General features: G+C 41.8%; 1 protein-coding gene across 1 annotated transcript; it reads left to right on the forward strand.

Annotated features, from left to right (window-relative positions):
* The first annotated feature begins 608 nt into the window (after positions 1–608).
* Positions 609–16776, forward strand: mylipa (myosin regulatory light chain interacting protein a). The gene is made up of 7 exons (XM_078267787.1): positions 609–833; positions 2046–2236; positions 11702–11890; positions 13446–13643; positions 13779–13943; positions 14921–15338; positions 16413–16776. The coding sequence occupies exons 1-7, from the start codon at positions 747–749 to the stop codon at positions 16602–16604; spliced, it is 1440 nt and encodes a 479-aa protein (XP_078123913.1). The 5' UTR covers positions 609–746; the 3' UTR covers positions 16605–16776.
* The last annotated feature ends 4388 nt before the right edge of the window (positions 16777–21164 follow it).

Here is a 21164-nt window from a genome sequence, read left to right on the forward strand (position 1 = left end):
AGACAGGGAAGTCACTTTTATCTCAGCCTTTTGTTCATCGCCTTGATAAAGTAACTTCAATTAAGAAGTCTACACTGTCAACGTGTCTTCGGTGCAGGACAAAAAAAGTAGTGTTACACAAGCAGGAATAGCCTACTTTAGGAAAGGTTGGAACACAACGGAGATGCCATCATGAAACATTCATAAAAGTTTTTGACAGCAGCTTCAGATACGTGCGGGATATTTTCCCGTTATCACAGCTATTTCTGGACTGCATTCCCTTACATTATTTACACAGACCGATGGGGGGAACCGGTATATAAGTCATTAAGCCAATAAAACTTACCCCAAGGTCTGCTGAATTTCGCTCAAATGTCTAATTAATATGAGCAGGTGTGTTGAAAGGCACTTTCGCTCTGTGCAACAGGCGAGCCAGATGAGGGCGCAGTGGACTCCTCACACTTTCAGGCACGGGAGGTGAGCTCGAGCCAGAACAGCGTGCGGATGTAACATGACTTCCGATTGGTTTAAGTTTTGCGGTGATTATGTGAAATTGGCCCCCATTGGACAGCTGTAAGTAGGCGGTGCTGTGTATGGCATTTCATTGATATATAGCCTACAGCTGGTGGCTGCAGATTCGCCACACAGAGTGGAAGGGCTACGAAGGTGACGAAGGCTTGATGTAGGGGGTGTTCAAGAAGGCTCGAGAAGTGTTTTATTATTTTTCATGAGTGGCACACCAAAGATTTACAAAATACACAGCTAAAATGCTCTGCCACGTTACTCGTCCGGATTCAGTGGTGATGGAAGTGGAAGTTGATGCGAAGGCGAATGGTGAAGACTGTCTGAATAAGGTAGGCTGTGGTGGAATACACATCTCGTTTTGTTATTATAACTTTAAAACACCGTGTCATGGTCAGGCAGGGCAGCGGTGCTCTGGTTGTCTTGCGAAACTTTAGATTTTCTATTTTGTTAAACTTCAGGTCGATCGCGTAGGCCTATTTATGACTCCAGTATTCTGTTAAATAAAATTGAGGAATTGAACCTAGTTTCTGCACGACGAGGAGCACTTAAATAATATGTATTAATGTAAACTTGATCTGTAAACAACTATCGAAAAGCTACATCTGCTTTGTTGTAAAGTAGGGATGGCGGAAACAAAATGTTCTGCTGCTCGCAACGTACAGGAAAACAACATGTAACAATGAAACTTTTAAAAATGTCGATTTGTAGTCAAAACGCATGACTTGATATACATGTAGGAAAGTTTAGATACATTGTGGTAAACCTCCGGCAGTCGCCTTTACCTGCATGTCAGTCAGAGGCAGATGGCTTTGTTAAGGTTACTTGAGTTCATTCTTCTGCCTTTACAAGCACTCAAACTGAAACCTTAGTTCCTTTCACGTATTCTCCCTCCAAAGTGAACATGAACAGGGTAGCATGCGAACTTTTCCTTCCATCAGTAGCCTCAAGTAGTTTTCCGCTTATGAAATATAAAGCTACTTAAAGTGCAAGGCATATCCCCAACTTTCCCTGGGCATGAATGATATGCCTGCAGACGTCCAACCGTGGCCGCCGCCGCTGAGGGGGCGTGGGATTGTGGGTTCGATGAGCCCCTTTACCCCGGGAGAGCCTTCAAGAGTACTTAAGTTAAGTTCGTGAGTTCTAGAATATTGATGGATTTTATCTGTGTGAGAGTAGCACTGGGGTAACAGGAATCCTTATTTACAAAGTGATTAAAACGACCTTTTTTTTCTTGCCTCTTAAATTTCGCAAAACCTTTATTGATTCCTGTTGGAATTCTGTTGATTGCCACCCTCCACTGAGACCAAAACCAATATGGATTGTCTTTTTCAAGGACATTTTAATCTTCTGTCACAACTCAAAATATTATTTGACTTATCTAGTCATTGTACTATCCTGTTGTGAAAAAACACCTAATAGAAACTGTAACGCTTCCTCTGTCCAAATTATGTCCCATGATACTCTTTCCTACACAGTTTTAGGATCCTTTTTATGAATTTCTATATTCACGTTCGTTGCCAATTTCTTCCATCTCTTTCCAGGTTTGCAGAAAGTTAGGCATAATTGAAGTGGACTACTTTGGGCTGCAGTTCACAGGCAGCAAAGGAGAGAACCTGTGGCTGAATCTGAGGAACCGCATCTGCCAGCAGATGGATAACGTGACGCCCTGTCGACTTAGGCTACGGGTCAAGTTCTTTGTGGAGCCCCATCTCATTCTGCAGGAACAGACGAGGTATGTTTACCAACTCACATGCTTGCGAAGACATTGTGTGCAAATCTGCCACATGAAACTCATCACATTTGTTTATAGGCATATGAACAGATAATTAACCACTCCTTTATGACGCATTCTCTGCCAGGTACCTACACATAAGCTTGTCACCTTCTCTGAAAAAGATCAGTGAAAATTGAATCGGGTCTGTTTTTTTCATGAACACATACTTCTGTGACTGCATATGACATGCAATGATGAGCAGATACCGGAAAAAACAGTCATCATTAGTGAATTCAGTTTAGAATACAGAAGAATGCCCTGTAGTAACCTCTTCCTCAAGCTCTTCCGGGGTTACTATAGGTCATTTTATTGAAGCTCCAGGCAGGAATGTAATCCAGCAGCTCTGGGGGTATGTGTTTCTCTGCGCCTGCCCCCAGGGACCCTCTGTGCGACAGCCAGGACCTCCGTCACAGCCCCCATTCAACTGAAAATATCTTTCTGTTGTGTTTTTTGGTTTCAATTGTTTGTGGCCATTTTTGTCTGAACAAAAGCCTCCATTTGGGGTTTTGCAGATGCTGTTGGAAACTGTGTGACAGGCCAGTGTAGGGTGTTTTTATTTTCACAGCAATATGTCATCATGAGTCACTGTTGGAGCTGGATTACATAGTGATATTTGTAATAGTTTTTTAAAGCATCAGGATGTAAATTTAATGTGTACTGCATCCTGTACATACAATTTAACAGCGCTGAGCAAATGGGGTCTAGAAACAACTGGATATACTCTTATCTCATTCATCTAAAATGCATGTTTGGTGCCTTAACACTTTAATTAACATTATGTTGGAGACCTAATGTACCTGTTGGGCCACAGACTAAAGTAAATGACACAAACTAGCAGTTTGACTGGCGGTGAGATGTTGCTGTTTGTAACGCTAGATTTTGTTTATCAAAAATACTAGCAAAGCAACATGGTACATAAAATAAGCAAAGCAGCAACATCAGGTCGGACTACCGCGTTTTAACTATATATCTTTTAAACGTTACCGTTTTGGGCTGAAAATTACAACGGAAATAAATAAGTTTGCCTATTTCACATATCTCCACAATTCAAATCAACTGCCATGACCTATTGAGATTGAGATTGCATACCATACACGTATAGCAACGGTAAGAACCCTTTCTATCACAGCTCTGTAGAACTTCAGCATCCGCTTCCTGGACACCCCAAATGTTTTGAGCTGGCGCAGGCAAGAGTCTTTGGTGGGCTTTCTTGATGATGCAGATCGAGTTGTCATCCAGTTTCAGAGAGGATGAGATTGTTGTTTTCCGAGGAACTTTAACTCCGAAGAACTTTGAAAAGTCTAGAACCTGACTCGGTATTTCCAGGGCCCAATTTTGGTTGAAGTTATCAATAGCAATTGTATTCACAGCCCTCGGAACCTGTCCAAAAAACTTGTTTGACACACTGTATCTGGTGTGATACCGTGGATGTTATATTCACTTCACATGGTGCCACAAGTGTTTCATACTGCAGGGTTGGAACCCTGTATGTGAGTGGAAATTTGTTTGGTGTCATTTTAAGCTCTGCCATGCTAATCTTGCCCCCTCTCTTACACACACACACACACACACACACACACACACACACACACACACACACACACACACACACAGCATGCCATTAGAACTGTTCATTAAACTGATCTGTATCTAGCATTCCAGTAAGCTCTCAGTTGCTCCCCAGTTCACCCACTGCCCCACCTTCAGCTGTTTCTCACTCCCTCTTTCCTCCCTCAAATATAAAGAGATCAACTTTGTTCTCTTGCCATATTTTTATCACAGTCAGATATAAACTGTCCCTGCTCACACATCCTCTGTGTCCATCTCACTCACCCTCCACCCCCCCTACCTCCACTGTCTGGCCTATATTTGGCAACCTTTGATGAAAATGGAAGGGAAACGGGGGGAGAGAAGACACTTGGCAGCCTGCGCTCTGACCTCCACTAGATTAGCAGGGGTTATCAACAGATGGCTGGTGCTGGGTTGTTTTTAAAAATGAAGTAATATGGCAGGATAGGGTGTGTGAGGTTGCTGCTAATAAATACTCACACATGGCACACCAACATGCTGTCTGTGTTTTAATTTTGGAACAGCCTTAATGCTGTCCATCTGCTCAGATGTGATCTCATTTTAAGTGGTGGGGAAGCACTGGTGTCAATTTTAGAGATGAGGGCAAGATGTTGACAGTACACAGTATATTATTATTATTTATTTTTTTTAATTTAATTTTTTTTTTTTTTTTGGGACCAACACAGGTATGGGAAGCTTTACATGGCATTTCTGTGAATTATTTTTCTAATTTATTTAAACTTCAATTTAAAACCTAACTTGACTTGTAGGGAATATGTTTATAATTTGAGTAAATTGGGGCTTTGAGGACAAAGTAGGATCCCATTTCACTAATTTCTTGTGCCGTCACCTTTGACCTACTTTAGGCTACCATTGCCTCCACTCAACTTGTTCTGCATGTAGGCAGGCTCTGAGCCAAGCAGCAAGTAGGCACACCTCGTCATGGCAAATGCAGAAAAAGTTCCTCTATTGCACATTTGTGTTACTCGCATACCTATAGAAATGTGGCCAAATTTGTGTCTACAGACATTTCAGCATGCCACACAGCATGTTTGGCGTATTTACTGTAAGACTGTCAGTTTGCCTTCTAAAATTGATCACGGCAATTTTTAGAAGGCAAGTTGTGCCCCTCAACACACACTCTTTATAACCATACAGCATGTTTAATTGGTTTCACAAATGGATGTGAGCTGGAGTAAATGTTCTCAGCAGCGTATGGACAAAGCAAAAGGGACTGTATATTACCACAGCTCTCAGTCGAGCTGAGGGATGGGCCTCTTTTTTTTTTTCCTACTCCCATCTTATAGGCCTTATTACATAAGCTGCACTGGACTGAGCTCGCACAGAGCTGCTTATATAACCTGCTGTGTACTCCGCTGCCACGTAAAGCCTAGCAGGTCACAGGCGTGTTCTTGCTTAAATGCAGCTAACTATTTGGGTACTTTTGTGTTAATTCATTTTTCTCTTTCCTCTTTTTGCTGGGCCAACTTGTGCTGAAAAATCTACTATCCAAAATTAAGCCCACATTTCTATGGTATTTCAAACCAATTTTCTTACAATCAGTTATACCCAATATAAGCTATAAGTAGTGTCCTCGTGCAGGCCGTATCTATTTGAGTTGCAAGGCTTACGTTCAGCTCGATTCTGTGGCAGCCGTATCCCCTGCTTCTAAAAGCAATGAGATTTAAGAAAGGGGTTCAAGATTCTCGACTCGCCCATCTCTCCCAGGCTAGTTTTTTTTTAAATCTAGTATTTCCCAGCTTGCTTTGCAAATAAGATTTTTGCAGATGCATAAAGTGTGGCACCCTCTCTTCTCCCAGCTTCTGTTTTGGACAGCTGAAGGGTCCACAGTGAACAATAACTGAAAGCAGTGCAAACCTTCCAGTGGTGTTAAGATTGAGTTGCACTGAAAGATTCTTCCAACATTTTCTTGGATTAATCTTCTTATTTTTTTATTTTAATGCCAGTGGAAAACAAAAGCCGTTCTCCAAAATATAGTTGTTTTAAAACAGTTCCAACATTTTCCATGACTCAACTGGAGGAAATAACACTTTTAATTGGTTAAGGGAGACTGACCTAAGGGCCTCAACAACAGCCTGTATTAGCTGCATCATGAAACACTTGCTTGGGGGGGTGTTTCTGTTTTAAACACGTGAATATTTTCCCTTCATTAGCCCCCGATTTAACATTCTGATCAGGTAACATTTGGATATCCTGGAAGGGCACAGCTATTAGTACAAGCTTTATCAGAGGTCCTGATTGTTCACCTGTTTACTCCTCAGGCGTTCAATTCAAATCCACACCAGGAGCCAAATGAGTTTTAAGGAGGAATCATTCTAATCAGTCTTTTTAATAATTACATCTCAATATATTTGCATGCAACTTTACTTGTGTATTTTCCCCATAAAGAGTTCCTTCGTGTCACAAATTAAAATATTTATGAAAGACCGATGGTTCGGCATCATCAAACAAAGTCTTTGAGAATGGCTGAGAGCGAGAAAAGCTTAAAGACAGACATTCATTTCCTCAAAGTCTGTTCTGTGATGCAGCGCAGAACTGGAAAAAATTCCAGACTTGAAATATTTAAATCCAACTTTATGGACTCTGCTCTATTGATGTCATTTCTCTCACAGGACAGTGTTCTTTCCTTCTTACATAATCCCATGCAGTTCAAAGACCTGCTGGTCAGGGGCACTGGAGACTAACTCTATAGAGGTGAATGCGTGTGTTAACCTTGCAACAGACTATCGAGCTGTCCAGGGTGTTTCCTTGCCTTTTCCCCCAGTGCATGGTGGGATAGGTTCCAACTCTATGTAGCGTTTGTAGAATGGATAAACTGAGAAAAGACTTCACAATAAAAAGCTTGACTTTGCACAGATGTACCAACGTTTGCATTAGATCATCGCTGATAAATTGCAGCAGCCCTGCAATTCTTGTGCAGATAGATATTATATATAAAAATACACTTTAAATTCTGTATCATTCCGCTTTTACAACATTTTAAATTGCAGTTTTATCATACGTAAGTTCACCCATGAAAACTGAGATGAGCATTATCTCTACACTGCCTCTTTAACTGAATCCTCTGCAAAAACAATTTGAGGTAATTTATTCAGGTCACACAAGTTATGTTTAACTCACTGTGGCAGGCTGGGGGGACAATCAAGCTAAAGATCACACAAAATGCCTGTGGCTCTTCAAAGTGTTCAACATGCTCCATCGTCAGTAATAAGTAGATTTTACAAGCCCTATGAGTTTCTTTCCTTCGTTTGTTTCAAGAATGACAGAGCCTGAACTTCAAATCGATGCTGATCTTTAATCACTGTTTTACCATCCAGTGCAGAGCACCACCCTGCAACTCAAGGCATTTAGCTCACAAACTGTTTTATTACTGTATAGCTTTCAGTTCAACTCAACAAGCAAAGGCACATGTTATATTTAGTGTGTGTGAAATGATTGTTTTACAACTTTCTGGTCAATTTATGATTCAAACTTGAAGTATTTTAGTCTGGCTTTCAATTAAGCCCCACACCATGGGAAAAGATGTTTCGCTGGGTTTACTATAGTTCATTGACTGCTAGTAACCTCACAGCACACAGCTCCTGGCAGTGTGTCATTTGACTAGCTTACAAACCACATTGCTAAGAGCCTGACCGATGAGGTCTGAAACTCTACTGATGATTGGCTGGATTAGGTGCAGTCTCTAGGCAGAGGTGTTAGGTTTCAGTTTGTGGGGAACGTTTTGTTCTTCCGTGAAGCAAAGCGGCTGACATTCTGCCTACTGGGGGAATAGACACTGGTTTGGGGCAGAAAACATTAAAATGAGACAATGGTTTTATAGATGGGTGAAACAGACTAGAGAGTTTAGTTGACTTGGTAATGAGTGTCCGGTTACTTAAAGTGTGCCTGTTCCTTTTTCTCTGGCACTAAAGTACACAAAAACTAGATTTCTCAAATTTCTTTTTTTTTATAAAAAGTTGCAAATAGCTCAACATTGAGATGCTTTGAAAAAGGCCAAACACTGCATTTTGGGATAATTTGATGTTCTAAATTTGAATGGTTCTAAGACTGAGCAGAAGAAATCAGCTGTAAAACTCGAATTATATCCCCTTAGCTCAGTTCTGTAGCCAGTGACCTATTTTCAAATATTCTTTCTCAGGGTTCAGGCTTGCTTTAATTGAATTATTCCAGCCAGGCAATCAGGTATTCAAACAATCCAGCAGCACCTACATGACTTCGCCCTCCCCACAACCACTGTTTTAATAGCATTTATTTCTCCAATGCTGTTGGCATTCACAGGGGTCTTATGGCTGTACATAAGTAAGCCTCTTAAGATTTTGATTGATAAAGCAATGATGATATGTACACAGTGTAATACACTAAAAGTAGGCCAGGAGACTTAGGTCTCAGCACAGACTTCATAGCATTCAGTCTGGGTCTGGTATGTCAGCGACAGCCAGTCTGAAGGAGGAGGAAATGCTGTGATGATGGCTGCAGTGCTCACGAATGACTCTGTCATGATGCATGGGCAAATGTGTCCAAATAGTAATGTTAGTAAGTGGAAAGATCTAGCTGCAGATAAACTGCTTCTCTAGTGTGAGTCTGATGCAGCATGGCATCCTTACATCCCAACAAGATTTGGGAGATTTTAAGTGCTGTGACTTAGATGCCTGTTTGGTTGAGCGGGGGGGGGGCATTTATCCATTCTGTTGTCTCTTGTCTTGTCACCTCGGTCGTGGGCCTGTGTAAACCTGATGGGTTTGTACAGGAATAACTTATTTATTTTTTTAAAGTGTGTCTAGACAAATTCAGTCATTTCACATCAGTAGGTCACCCACTCAGGAAACATTTCAAAAAAAGGTAAAGGCTAAAGTCTTTTTTTGAGTTCTGTCTCAACCAGTCAGCCTCAAACACCATTTTGGGATGGCCTGAGCTAAGGAAGGACCTTGACAGGTGAGGAGGCAGCACTACACCACCTGGACAGATCCTGGGACAGCTGTCTGAGAAATATTAAGTTAATTTCGAGGCCAAGGAAGATGGCAGGGTAATCTGTACTAACACTTTTGCCCTTGTTGTTATCATAACTAGAGTTTTGTAGTGAGTTTTCCTTGCTGCACGAAGCTGATTGTTTAGAGCAGATACAGTAGCAGTATAGCTTCACGGGGGCCTTTTAGTAGGAGAAATTGTTACCTTCGCCATGTGAAGCAGCTGTGTGTTTCCATGGTATTTGGCAGAGTGCATATCTGATTGCTCTCATTCAGCCTCAGGGAGATCGGGCAGAAACGGCTATTGTTGAACTGGAGTTACCTCTGTTGCAGGGCCTGTTAACCTGTCCTACTGTACGACTTGGGTGCTTTCTTCCGAATGCTAATTGAAATTTTTGCTCAACAAAGCAACCACACCTGTTTACACATGTGGGTGCCAACAACACAAGGAATGCAGGAGTCGGTCTTACTCAGCAGCCCAGTGGCCAAATAGTCCATTGTCACCGATGGTTGGTTAAGTAAAACAACGCTGAGGTTAAAATTAATCAAGTTGGATATTCTGTCACCATACACCAAACTAACAACAGGCCGGGACTTGTGCTGAAGGAAGATATTAAATGTCTTGCTCAGTGGCACAGTGATTGATATTAACCTCTTGCCAATCCCTGCCTGAACTATAGTAACCTTCGCAGCTTGCCCTATCATAACCTTTTGTTCGCACCCTGTAGTAAACTCCAGTCAGCCCTATTGTTTGCATCAGGCAGGTAGCTAACTAGCAGCGCTCCATCACATGATGCCTGCTGGGCCTGACACAATAGAGAACAGTGTTTGTGTGTGTGTGTGTGTGTGTGTGTGTGTGTGTGTGTGTGTGCGTTGGAGGGACTGGGATGTTTAACACTATATCAAAGCAATGTTTGTTATGCCTGAGGCTGGTCGGCTATGGGGCTTCGTTGTTATGGTCTGGCTTTTCAGGGGCGGTGTAGACCGACTTTGTTTGTGTGCCTCACAGCTGCTTTCGCTACTGTCGTTATTCCTTGGAAGCACTGTGAATGTGTGTTGGATGAGGTGTGCCTCTGTTATTGCATACTGAAGCCGTTGCAATACACAAGTGTGCGTTTTCTACCTCCAGTTGTGCGCTGCTCCCTCAAGAGTCTGGTTTTTAAGTCCCATAAGACGACAAAAGAAACGTCCCCTCCAGCTCGTCCCTGTGTCCGCTGCACTTCCACATTTCGGCAAGGTTCATTTTCTACATCAATATAAATGCAATGGGTTTATACAAACTTAATAAAAGGGGTGATAAGTCCTACCTTCCTTCTCCAATCAGTGTCCCTCTGAACCCCCTCAAGTATCCTCAAGTCTTGGTGTGACCTGATTTGCACAAATGAAAACTGTCTCCCTTTGCATCATACTTCAAAGAAAACTATAGCTCAAGGGATTTTCTTTTCCAGAAATAACAAGCAGTTTCTGGCGCAGTCTGCTTTTAATCTACCACATCATTATGCGGTCGGCCAAAATAAAGCACAGCCATTTCCTTTTAATTTTATTCCACATTAAATTATTCTACGACTGGAACTTTTGTCGGCACAGGATGCCAAAGTCAGACTTTCATTTCTGGCATTGTCAAGTGAGTTCTATAGTCTATATAAGAGACCAAGAGGGTAACATTAGGTCACTGCATGCTTGAGCGCTGTTGCATTGACAGTATGTACATAATTGGTGGGAGATGTGGGGAGAAACAATGACCAATGTTAAAAGTAAGAACTAAGTCCCCAGGCACACCAACCAGATCCCAGCTAGTCAACAACATGGCCAGTGACGAGCTGTCCAACTAGTTTGTTGTCACAGACGCAAGTGACGGGGAGCAGGCCCTTTTGCCTGTACGATCTTCTTAAGGTTACTGCGCATAGGTAATCTCAAGGAAGGATCAGTTTAGGTTACTCTAGTTCAACGTTCTTTATGCTGTAAGGATTTAGTCAGTAAGGGTGTTACTCCTTTTTGATGTTTTGCCTCCTGCTGCTAGAAGGAAAAAAATCCTCACATGTTCTGGTCAAAACAATGGAAAGGACCATAGACCTGCCATGGCTTATTTTAAGAATTGAGCTGTTTTTCTTGGCCACATGAGAACTCTGTGTTCTCATGTAATCTCTCAGCCGTAACAATAACAATTGTTTGTTTTTGACAATCATTAATCTTTTGAACTATTTTCCCCTGTCACTTCATAAACCATCTCATTTCAAACAAGAATTCCCCACAAGTCAGGCAAAAACAAGACTAGTTGAGGCTTGTCTTTAAATGAGCATATTGCATGAGTATGGGGTTATGGAACCACATTTTTGACAACAAGCCATAGAGACACAGACAGGATGCCGGATATTGTAACTCATTTTAAGTGTCATTATTGTGGTCACACATTGGCCCAGCAGATATAGTTCAAGCACAATTGCCCACTGTGTCACCACCTGGTTAAAAGTCCAAATACTTGTTTACAGCCTTGAGTGAATTCACACTCAAAAGGAAGGAAGTTTTAATAGTGTGTATTGAGGAAGCGATTAAAAACTATTGCATAAATGTCACAGTTGCTTTTCCTTCTGCTGCACATATGCACACAAACACCTGCTGTCTGTGGTGAAATTCTAGCCCTGTAATGACCACCTGCTCTAGCCTTTTTGTGCTCCAGACGTACTGACTCCACAACGATTACGCATGAAAGTCAGTTGACCAGTGAAAGTGGGCACTGTTTGTGTGATGGGGTGCACAATGGGAGAGATTATCATTTGTCCTCTTTCTGGATAAGCGTAAAATAAAGAGTTTGTCATCAATTGAAAGATTTCCCATTTAACCACCGTTCTGTTTTCTTCCTGTCCACCAGACGCGTCTTCTTCATGCACGTGAAGGAGGACCTCCATAACGGTCACCTACGCATGGGCTCAGAACAAGCAGAGGAGCTGAGTGCGCTCCTGGCCCAGGCCGAGTTTGGCGACTACAACCAAAACACAGCCAAGTACTGGTACTCGGAGCTGTGTGGAGACGAAGAGCCCAGCACTGCCACTATGAACAGGTACAACTCTCTTTAAGCAGCCCAACATGGTCCTCAAAGAGGAGCAGGAAATGTAAATGTTGTTGATTGTGAATACATAGCATGGACATAAAAGGTATTCATTGTTTTGCTGGCCCAGAATCCTTCTGTTCTTTCCACATCTTACTGTACAAAAAAAAAAGTCCCTGAACTGAAACCATTACTAATGATCTTCGGGTTGCGGGGTAGTTTACACAAGACAGCTGGAATTTGGACATACTTTGAGAAGATCCTATACATGCATGTTAACTAACTCTGGCTAATCATTGAAACATGTTCTCTGTGCCAGCTCTCCTGAAGCTTTGCCCCCTCACTATCTCTGAGGGAGATAGTCTATCCTGTAAAGACATGATCAAAAGTAAATAATGGGTCATGGCAAAGAGTCATGGAGGTATAATGTGGCAGCTGATCAAGGAAATGGGGAAAGGACTTAAGAATTCAAAATGCTATCTTAAGCAAAAAACAAACAAATGCTACACTGAGTTGAATTTATAGTGCTGTCTTTAATATTCTGCAGCATTTTTAAAATGTCAGTGTCTTTCTATATTTATCTGGAGGTGTGAGAGAGAGAGAGAGACACACACACAGCTGGTAGAAAATCAGATAGCATGTGTTTGCAGAGTTCCACTGATAACCTCCCGCTGTACATCGTGAATGTTTTCCCTGTAAACAAGAAGAGGGTGACAAAGTTTTTACTACAAAGTTTTAGATTCTGAGAACGTGGATCCTATTGTATTGTGCAATCACCGCACCAACCACACTTTCCACAGCAATGTCTGTGCCACCTACAACCGTTGGGAATTTATCCAAGAGTTACTGCAGTGTCTCCATTTTGAAGTTGCATCCTTTGGAGCGCCTACTAAAACCATTTGTTGTGCACATGGCACTGTTCCTCACACGCAGAGACTCTTAAATTATACGTTATCAAGCCCCATCTCCCAAACCTGCTACGTTAAACCCTTTTATGTATGTGCTGTATTGAGCCAGCAGGCACGGCTGCTTACTGCTACGCATACTCTCACCTCCAGCCTGTTATGCATGAAGGTGCATGTATTTCCCAACAGTTAGTTTCTATACATTTCATCGACCGAGCTCCCTGCTGTGAATCAAAATGGTATACATACACCCATTAGCAGCGATGGAAAGACTAAAAAATACGCCGCAGACTGAGTAAATGCAATTTGTTACGTCTATCCCTGGCCCTTAGGCATTTTCTACCACAGTCTGTAGATATCAGCAGGTCTCACTGGCTAAAAGGAGCCTTCAGCTATGCTGCCCAAGCATTGATCTCATAAGTATAGTTGTAAGAAAAGATCCAGTTTAGCATCGGAGATTTCTGCCCGAGGGTGTGTTCAACTTTTGATCAAAAACACACTCTTAGAGTTGCATTTATCCTGCTTGTATAATACACCTGTCACAGTGGGCGTTCCTTGATATAAAGCTTGTGTCAGAAAATGTCAGTTCCAATCTTAGCTTTAGAGCTAAATAAACTTAAATGGTTGTCTTACTTCTCTTCCCGACCTTATCTCCTCTGCAGCATCATATCCAGACACAAGGCTCTGGAAAGTTTGAGCCAGGGCTCAGTGGAATATCAGGCCCTGCAGCTGGTCTCCTCTCTGGAGCATTACGGCGTGGAGTGGCACTGGGCTCGCGACGCAAATGGCCAACGGCTGGCCATAGGAGTCGGCCCTGAGGGTATCGCCATATGCAAGGAGGACTTCAGCTTAGTCAACAGGTATGCTCCACCTAGACATCTGCAAATAGCCCTGTGTATTCTTGTAGTGACAGTATGTTTCATGTCAAGTTTTCATGACTTTTGTTTTACGAACTACATGTCTGATTTACTGTTTACTCTTTTGCCTCATCTTAGAGTAAGCTATCCAATCATCCAGATTGCCACCCAGTCGGGGAAAAGCGTGTACTTGACAGTTACCAAGGACACTAGTGACAGTGTGGTGCTTTTGTTCAAGCTGATCAGTAACCGGGCAGCTAGTGGTCTGTACCGGGCCATTACAGAGACCCACGCCTTCTACAGGTGAGCACAGTGTTTGAGCCCACCCAGATCAATGACTTACACCCTAACGTTGTATAGCTGTGCAGTTTGATTTAAATAGATTCAGGCCTTTTTAATAGCTTTGCACTCTTCCACAAAGTCGGTACTTCTTAAATTATTAGAGGTATGTTAGAGAAGTCATCTATAGACATGGGGTGAGCCAAGCTATCAATTAAAATGAATTGTAAGCTCTGCTGCTCGGTAGAGTCTATCGATGTTTGTATTGATGTCTGTCAACAGTCTGTGCTGCAGCTGTTAAGTCATTCACAAATCTGAGCTGCGATAGAACAATCTTCCTCATCTCTATCATGTTTTGACGATATAGAGCAGTTAATCGTTTACGGTCCTTCACTAACGACTAGTAGATTATAAAATAGGTGGGGGGAAAACCTGACCTAAAACGACATTGACAAAAGTGTGCTCCTGTTCCCTATAACACTGTTTTTTATGGTTTATATATACATGCAAAGTGGGACACAAAACATGACCGGAATGAGGGTAGATGGAAACATAGATTGGGCAGGACAATCTTCAGTGGGTAGAGGTGGCACTTTTCCTCTGCATTGTGTGCGTGTCTGAAATTTGCAGTGAGCAGGGACAATTCAAATGGCTGAGCTATGAAATTGTCAGTCACAAAGTACAAAAGACAGCCCTGTTCTTTTTGTTTCAGAGATGGGTTTTTTTTAAGAGTCTGCAGAATTTTCTTTCTTTTTTTTTTGCAGCCATATCTTCGTCCTGCTCGTTCAGAAACAAGTGTACAGTGTTTATCTCAGTGGTGAATGTGGCATTGGAACAGGATGAATATTAGGTGATGCCTAAATAAAAAGTGCAAGGGAGAAATTGGATAAATGGACATACTCTCCATACTGCAGATAAGTTTGGAATTGGTAGTTTGTCAGGTCAAATGCTCCTATGTTGCTGACCGTAGTAATCACGTCTGATCTTATTTTCATTTCCAGGTGTGACACAGTTACTAATGCGGTAATGATGCAGTACAGCAGAGATTTTAAGGGCCATCTAGCGTCACTTTTCCTCAACGAAAACATCAACCTGGGCAAGAAGTATGTTTTCGACATCCGACGTACCTCCAAGGAAGTGTATGACCACGCCCGCCGCGCCCTCTACAACTCTGGTGTCGCGGACCTGGTGTCTGGCGGTGGCGAACGCTCCTCTCCTTCACGCTCCCCAAACCAAGACGACTCGCAGGACGAGGGGCTGGACTGTGGCAGCTGCCAGCAGAGCCGAGCCCTGCAGGAGCGGCTGCAGAAGCTCAGGGAGGCTCTGTTGTGCATGCTTTGCTGCGAAGAGGAGATCGATGCTGCTTTCTGCCCCTGCGGCCATATGGTGTGTTGCCAGACTTGCGCAAATCAGCTGCAGGTAAGACTCTTCTTCACTCACAAAATGTCTGTAGACGTTTCTAATGGAATGCTGATGTTTGTTTATCAGCCACTTTGGGAAGCTTTTCATTAGCACTTTCTTATGTTTTACACACAGTACTGCTGAAGATGCTGATGTCAACACTGCCTTAGAAGCAGTACTTTCTAAAAGCCAAGGCGAGAGCTTGAAACCAAAGAGTTTTGTTTTCTGTTTGGTCATTGACTCAAGGCACCCCAGCCTACTTTGAGTTTCCAGCTATACCGAAAGCTCTTTAATTATACTTCAGTTCTAACGTCTCATCCTTAACATCCAAAGCTTTGCTTGCACGCTGCTGACCTGAGTGTCCCCTCCACTTAATCGGCTAAAATGTTTCATGTGCGCGTGTGCTAAGCGTGAGAACGAGTCAGTACAAACTCAAGACAAGATAATTTTGCACTGCTTTCAGCATGATTGTGGAAACTGTTTTCACATTATAGTAATCCATTGCACTGTTTCATGATTAAGCTCGCCTTTCCTGTTACTGTAAGATTTTGTCTTGCCGTGTCCTTCAGTCTTAACATTAACACTGATCAGAAAGACCTGAGTGGTGACTCTTTTAGTTGCCTCATTGGCAGTCAACCATACTCACAGCTCATTCGATGAGAGAATTTCCGTGACTCTTTGTATGATTGTGGTTACATACTTTGTTAGCTTGCACCTTTCTTTTGCTGGCTTTGACACCTCTTGCTTCATGTCTACTGGCAACTGTGCGTTGACTCGATTAGTCTTACATTACAAGACTGGTGCATTAGTTAACTTTGTTTAGTTGTTTTACTCAGGTCTGGGTTTTGTTGGCCATGAAATGGGTGCGTGATGAAGTCTTAGTCTATGAGTTCATAACAAGAAAGATTCCACCCAAGATCATGTGGATCAGCATGCCAAAATACGTATCTTGCCAAAGTTTAGCGGGCCACTAAAAGGGTTCCCAACTTTAATGCATTAGTACTTCAGAGTTTGCTCAAAGCATAAGCGACCTCCAATATTAGAAAATAAACAAATACTCGATGCATAATACTTTTCTTTCCTTTCCCTCAGTTGTGTCCTGTGTGTCGGTCAGAAGTGGCGCATGTGCAGCACGTCTACCTCCCCACCTGCACCAGCCTGCTGAACCTGACGCTGACCGACAACCACCAGCACCGCAGCAGCATCCCCGCGCCTATCCGCAGAGAAATGGATTCTAACAGCTGCTCTGCCACGGACTATGACCACAAGATCTATCACACATAAAGACAACTCCACCAAACTCCATTATGAACACTTTGAAGCTAAGCCAAGCAGGTTGAGGTTTCATAAAGAAGGAACATTTGTTGTCCATCTGTTTCCTGCCTGGACTCCATGAACTACCAAACGTTTAGAAACTCCTGCGCAAATTCAAAGATTGATACACACACACACGTGTGTGTGTGTGTGTATTTCCCTTTGGACTGTCAGTTTGTTGGTTCTTAGTATTGTTGCCATTGGTTTGCGTGTCATTCTGTCCAAATCTTGTTTGTTTTAAACATCTCCTGAACTAGATGATTTTAGATTGTCCTTAAATTATTGCATCAGTTGACCTGATACAGAATAGAAACACATTTTGTTTTGAAATTTATGTCAGTTATTTTTCTTAGCTCCTAGATCAGGCTCCTCACCCCCAACCCATATGACGAACGTATGTGTTTAAGAATAGCTAAACACAGAACATAAGGGTTGTCTTTTTGTTACTTTTTAATGCTTCCTCACATTTTAAAGCTTATGTTTTTTGATTGGAGAACTGAATTGTATGGTGTAAGAGTAAAATGCATTTTTTTTAAATACATTTTCTTTTACACGTTCCATGTTTTTCATGTCAATTGGGGGGTATTTAGAGGCTAAGCAGCGCTGTTCTGGGTATAGCATTGCATACTAATAAGACACACCAGGCGCTGAGGCCACCATGGTCCCGTTCTTGTGATCTTTGGGTTAAATAGAGTTCTTGAAGGTCCTTTTTAGCCCACCAGAACTGTGAGCTTGGATGTGAAATGCAGTATTTTGGTCTTAAATGTCCCTTGACTAAAACAACATGCAAATAGGAATTTGTCCAGCAGTAACTGCTTCTTCTGAAAACCTCAGCTATACATTTCTCCTCTGGGGTGTGCTAGTGAGTTCCTTTTTGATATTTTTAAAAGGGTACTAGAGTAGGAGATCTGTCAGTGCAATACTTGCTTTTTGAAAAACTTTTTATTTAATTTTGAAGATTTATATTTAAAAAAAAAAAAAAAAAATAAAGATTTGTCACTTTACCAAGAAAGTTTTCCACATGTCTGTAGGGGGTTTAGCCTTAATGTAGCAGCAACACCGTGTTTGTTATAAACTTTCCACAGACCTTTTTTTCTGGTAAGAAAAGGTAAACTTTTATTTCTTTAATGCTGACTTCAGTCACTGCAGGGGAAGGACTTATTTTTCACACTGTACAAGTAGCGATTTGTTTCTGTTTTCTGAAGCAAAAGCCACTATTCTCTGTAAAATAACTCAAATCCTTTTATATATGTTTTTAACAAAGTATTAATAAAGTTTTTTGAAAACACACTGGATTTGTGGGACATTTGTAGGTTATCTGAAAGCACTTAACCCTCGACACCTTCAGAACAAGTAAAGGCTCTGACACACCAATCGACGGCCGACCGTCAGCAGAACAGCACAGCAGTCGGCGTGTTCCGAGGTCAAAGAAGTGCCTCGGAACACACCGAAACGACACCGACTTGAGCGTACGTTCTGCGCATGCGCGAGACGTAATACGTCTCCGTAACAGCAGGCAGCGCTAATCTGTATTGTCGCCCAAAAAGTGTAAACCGGCAGCAGATTGGACGAACGCATCATGTGGGTCTGGCTTCTACCGAATTTCAAAACCAACCTTAATGGCGGCTAGTTTGGGATAAGATCTTGTATTTTACAAAAATAGCTCACCGAAACGTGTTTTTGAAAACATTTTAAGCGAGAAATAGGCCATGCAGTTGCTGAATCTGTCCTCATCTCAGATCGACAAAGGTCAGTTTAAAAGATTTTCGTCAGACTTAGAGGTGTTCGTCACACTCAACCCGGAAATAACGAGCGGGATAGCACTCCACCAATAGATTGGTCATTGAGTCCGACTGCCCACAAGTCAAATTGGCCCAAATGAAGGCCGACAGCTCCTCCGACTGACGACGGCGTGGAACACACTGAACAGACTTGAGTCACTGACCTCGCCAGACTGTCCGACGGCCAATAATCGGGTTGGTGTGTCAGCGCCTTAAGACCCCAGTAAAACCAAAAATGTAACACATTTCGGGAATTCTAATGCATAGACAGTACAATATGTTAGTTAAAATATGTTTAGGAGCACTAATGATTTCAATAGGTATTAAGCAAGGAACTATTAGGCCAGTGGTTCCCAGCTCGAAGACTGGGAAGTCCGAGGAAATCACAAATGTTTTTCTTACTTTCCTTATTTCGCTTCCTTTTTTCTTGTGAAATGCTTTCTATTTTCTAGAACTCAGAAAAAAATCCTTCAAATAGTTCTTTGGTTGGATGAGCTGCTCACAAATCATGTTGATTAAGGCCATGACCTCTGATGAGGGGTTTACCAGGCAAAACATGTTGGGAACTACTGAACTAGGCTGCTTAGTCATCTCCCTGGTAACACTTATACACTCATATCAGCTAGCCTCCGTTTCAATAAGCACATTTACTGACAAATTAGTAAAACGTGGAATCTCCTCAAAAAAAACAGACATCATTCATTGGTTTCACTCAGCAAAGTTATCAAGATAAATCCATAAACATGCTGTCTTTAAACAATGTGGCCCTACAGCTTTCAGATGACACATGGTGGGAAGAGAAAGGTCAAAAAGAGATGCCCTGTGACCTGTGTTGAGCGAATACCTGCTGTGACTTTAGTCCTCAACTCTCCAGCATACCAGGTGAATCGCACTGTGAAAGGGAGGAGAGTTGCACAGTCTGTGGTACAAAGAGACTCTGAATGTTGATGAGAAATGACAAGCTCCACTGGACTGTGATTATAAAGTCTGCAAGTAAGAGTTTAGTACATCAGCTATTCCTTATAGTCAGACTTCACCCTCTCTCTGAACCCCTCTGTTTTTTCATGACGCTCTGGACGAGAATGCTTCCCTTTCTCCTCTTATTAGCTTTCATGCATCAGTGTCATTAAACACACTCCAAGGACACTAATGACAGCAGGGAGGTAAGAGTGCTGCAATTTCTAGTCAGGCATGCACACAGGGAACTCCAGTATCATTGCAGGTTGTAGCAGCAGATAGAATGTTACCTGGCTGTGACATTAAACTTTAGCCTTAAGATAAAAAAAGAGAGATCAATCAACTCTTGTTCATACCGTCTGCATCTCCGACACAGATGTGTACATGTAGCCACAAACAGGACCAAACAGGAAAACTATTAAGCATGTCAGGAATGACATGGTATTATGAAATATTGCTAAAGAACACGGTGGAAAAAAAACAAGGAAACTAACCATGGATACTCCATGGATGTTAAGCTCTTCGAAATGTGAAATTCTGAGAACATCTTCTGTTGTCACACACTAATCCGAAATGTATCTATAATACCACACACAACATTAATCTCTTGTTAAGAAATGTCCAACAAAATATGGATTTTCAGTAGGTAGTGCCAATATCAGAGAAAGAAAGAACTAAAAAAAAACTCTGGTTGTATTTGCCTAATCTGTTGCATATTTATGTTTTACTGGAATAATGTTTCAATACAAATGGCCCTGGTATGTGGGACATTTACAGCCCTTTTAATGATTTGAAACAGTTAAAATGTACCATTTAAAAAAATAACGTGTACCTCAGACAGATTAAAAAATATCTTTAAATGTTCTGCCAAAAACATTTTCACAAACAATTCTTTCTATTTTATCAGATTTTATTGGCTTTATTTTGCAGATATCCCTTTTCTAGTGTGGATGCAGCCAAAAGCAATAGTCAATAAAAGCTGGTAGAGGTGTGACCCACTTTTATGTCTGACAAATACTATACTGGGAGCTACAGTGCATTTTGCTAAGGCCGCAGCAGGAACTACTGGTAAGGTTGTGCTCTGTGTGAATATAAAAGAAGGGAAACAGGCAGCATAATTAAAAACACACAGGAAGGTGTTTCAGGTGGGATATGATTTCTAGCTTGAAGGGGCAATGATGCGAATGTAGTGACGCATTCAGCCATTTAGATTAGATTAGATACTCCTTTATTGTTTCCTATAGGAGAAATTTGTCTTGGGCAGTCGAGAGAACAAAAATGGCGACACATCGCACATAAACACACAATCAACATACAATTGTCTCATACAAATGCGATCACCTACGGTTAACATTCAAAAAACCTCACATAAGACCCCTCCCCCCCCGACACACACACATTCCTTTTAATAAATCCACTGTTGTAAATGTCTGCATTTATGAAATCCCAACCTATTCTTAATGTCATAACATATCCATTTCATATCTACCAATTCCAGTCGGTGCACCTCTCACAGAAACATCTGCCAATTGAATGACCCGGCTAATAAGCCAGTGTTTAAGCCACATGCCACAACCCAATGACAAAGAATGAGAGTTCAATTTGGGACCCAAAATACCACTTTAATTTCTACCAATTCAGACAGAATTAACTAATGTTAAAGGTTATGTGGTGACAGACCATCTCAGGCTTGTGCCCTGACCAACACTGACTGCATGGTGGTTAACGTTAGGAGCTTATTTATCACTTAAGGAATTAGAATTAGGTTAAGCATGAAGAGTCCAGTTATATA

The sequence above is a fragment of the Sander vitreus genome, chromosome 14 (genome assembly GCF_031162955.1).
Source record: "Sander vitreus isolate 19-12246 chromosome 14, sanVit1, whole genome shotgun sequence".
NCBI lineage: Eukaryota > Metazoa > Chordata > Actinopteri > Perciformes > Percidae > Sander > Sander vitreus.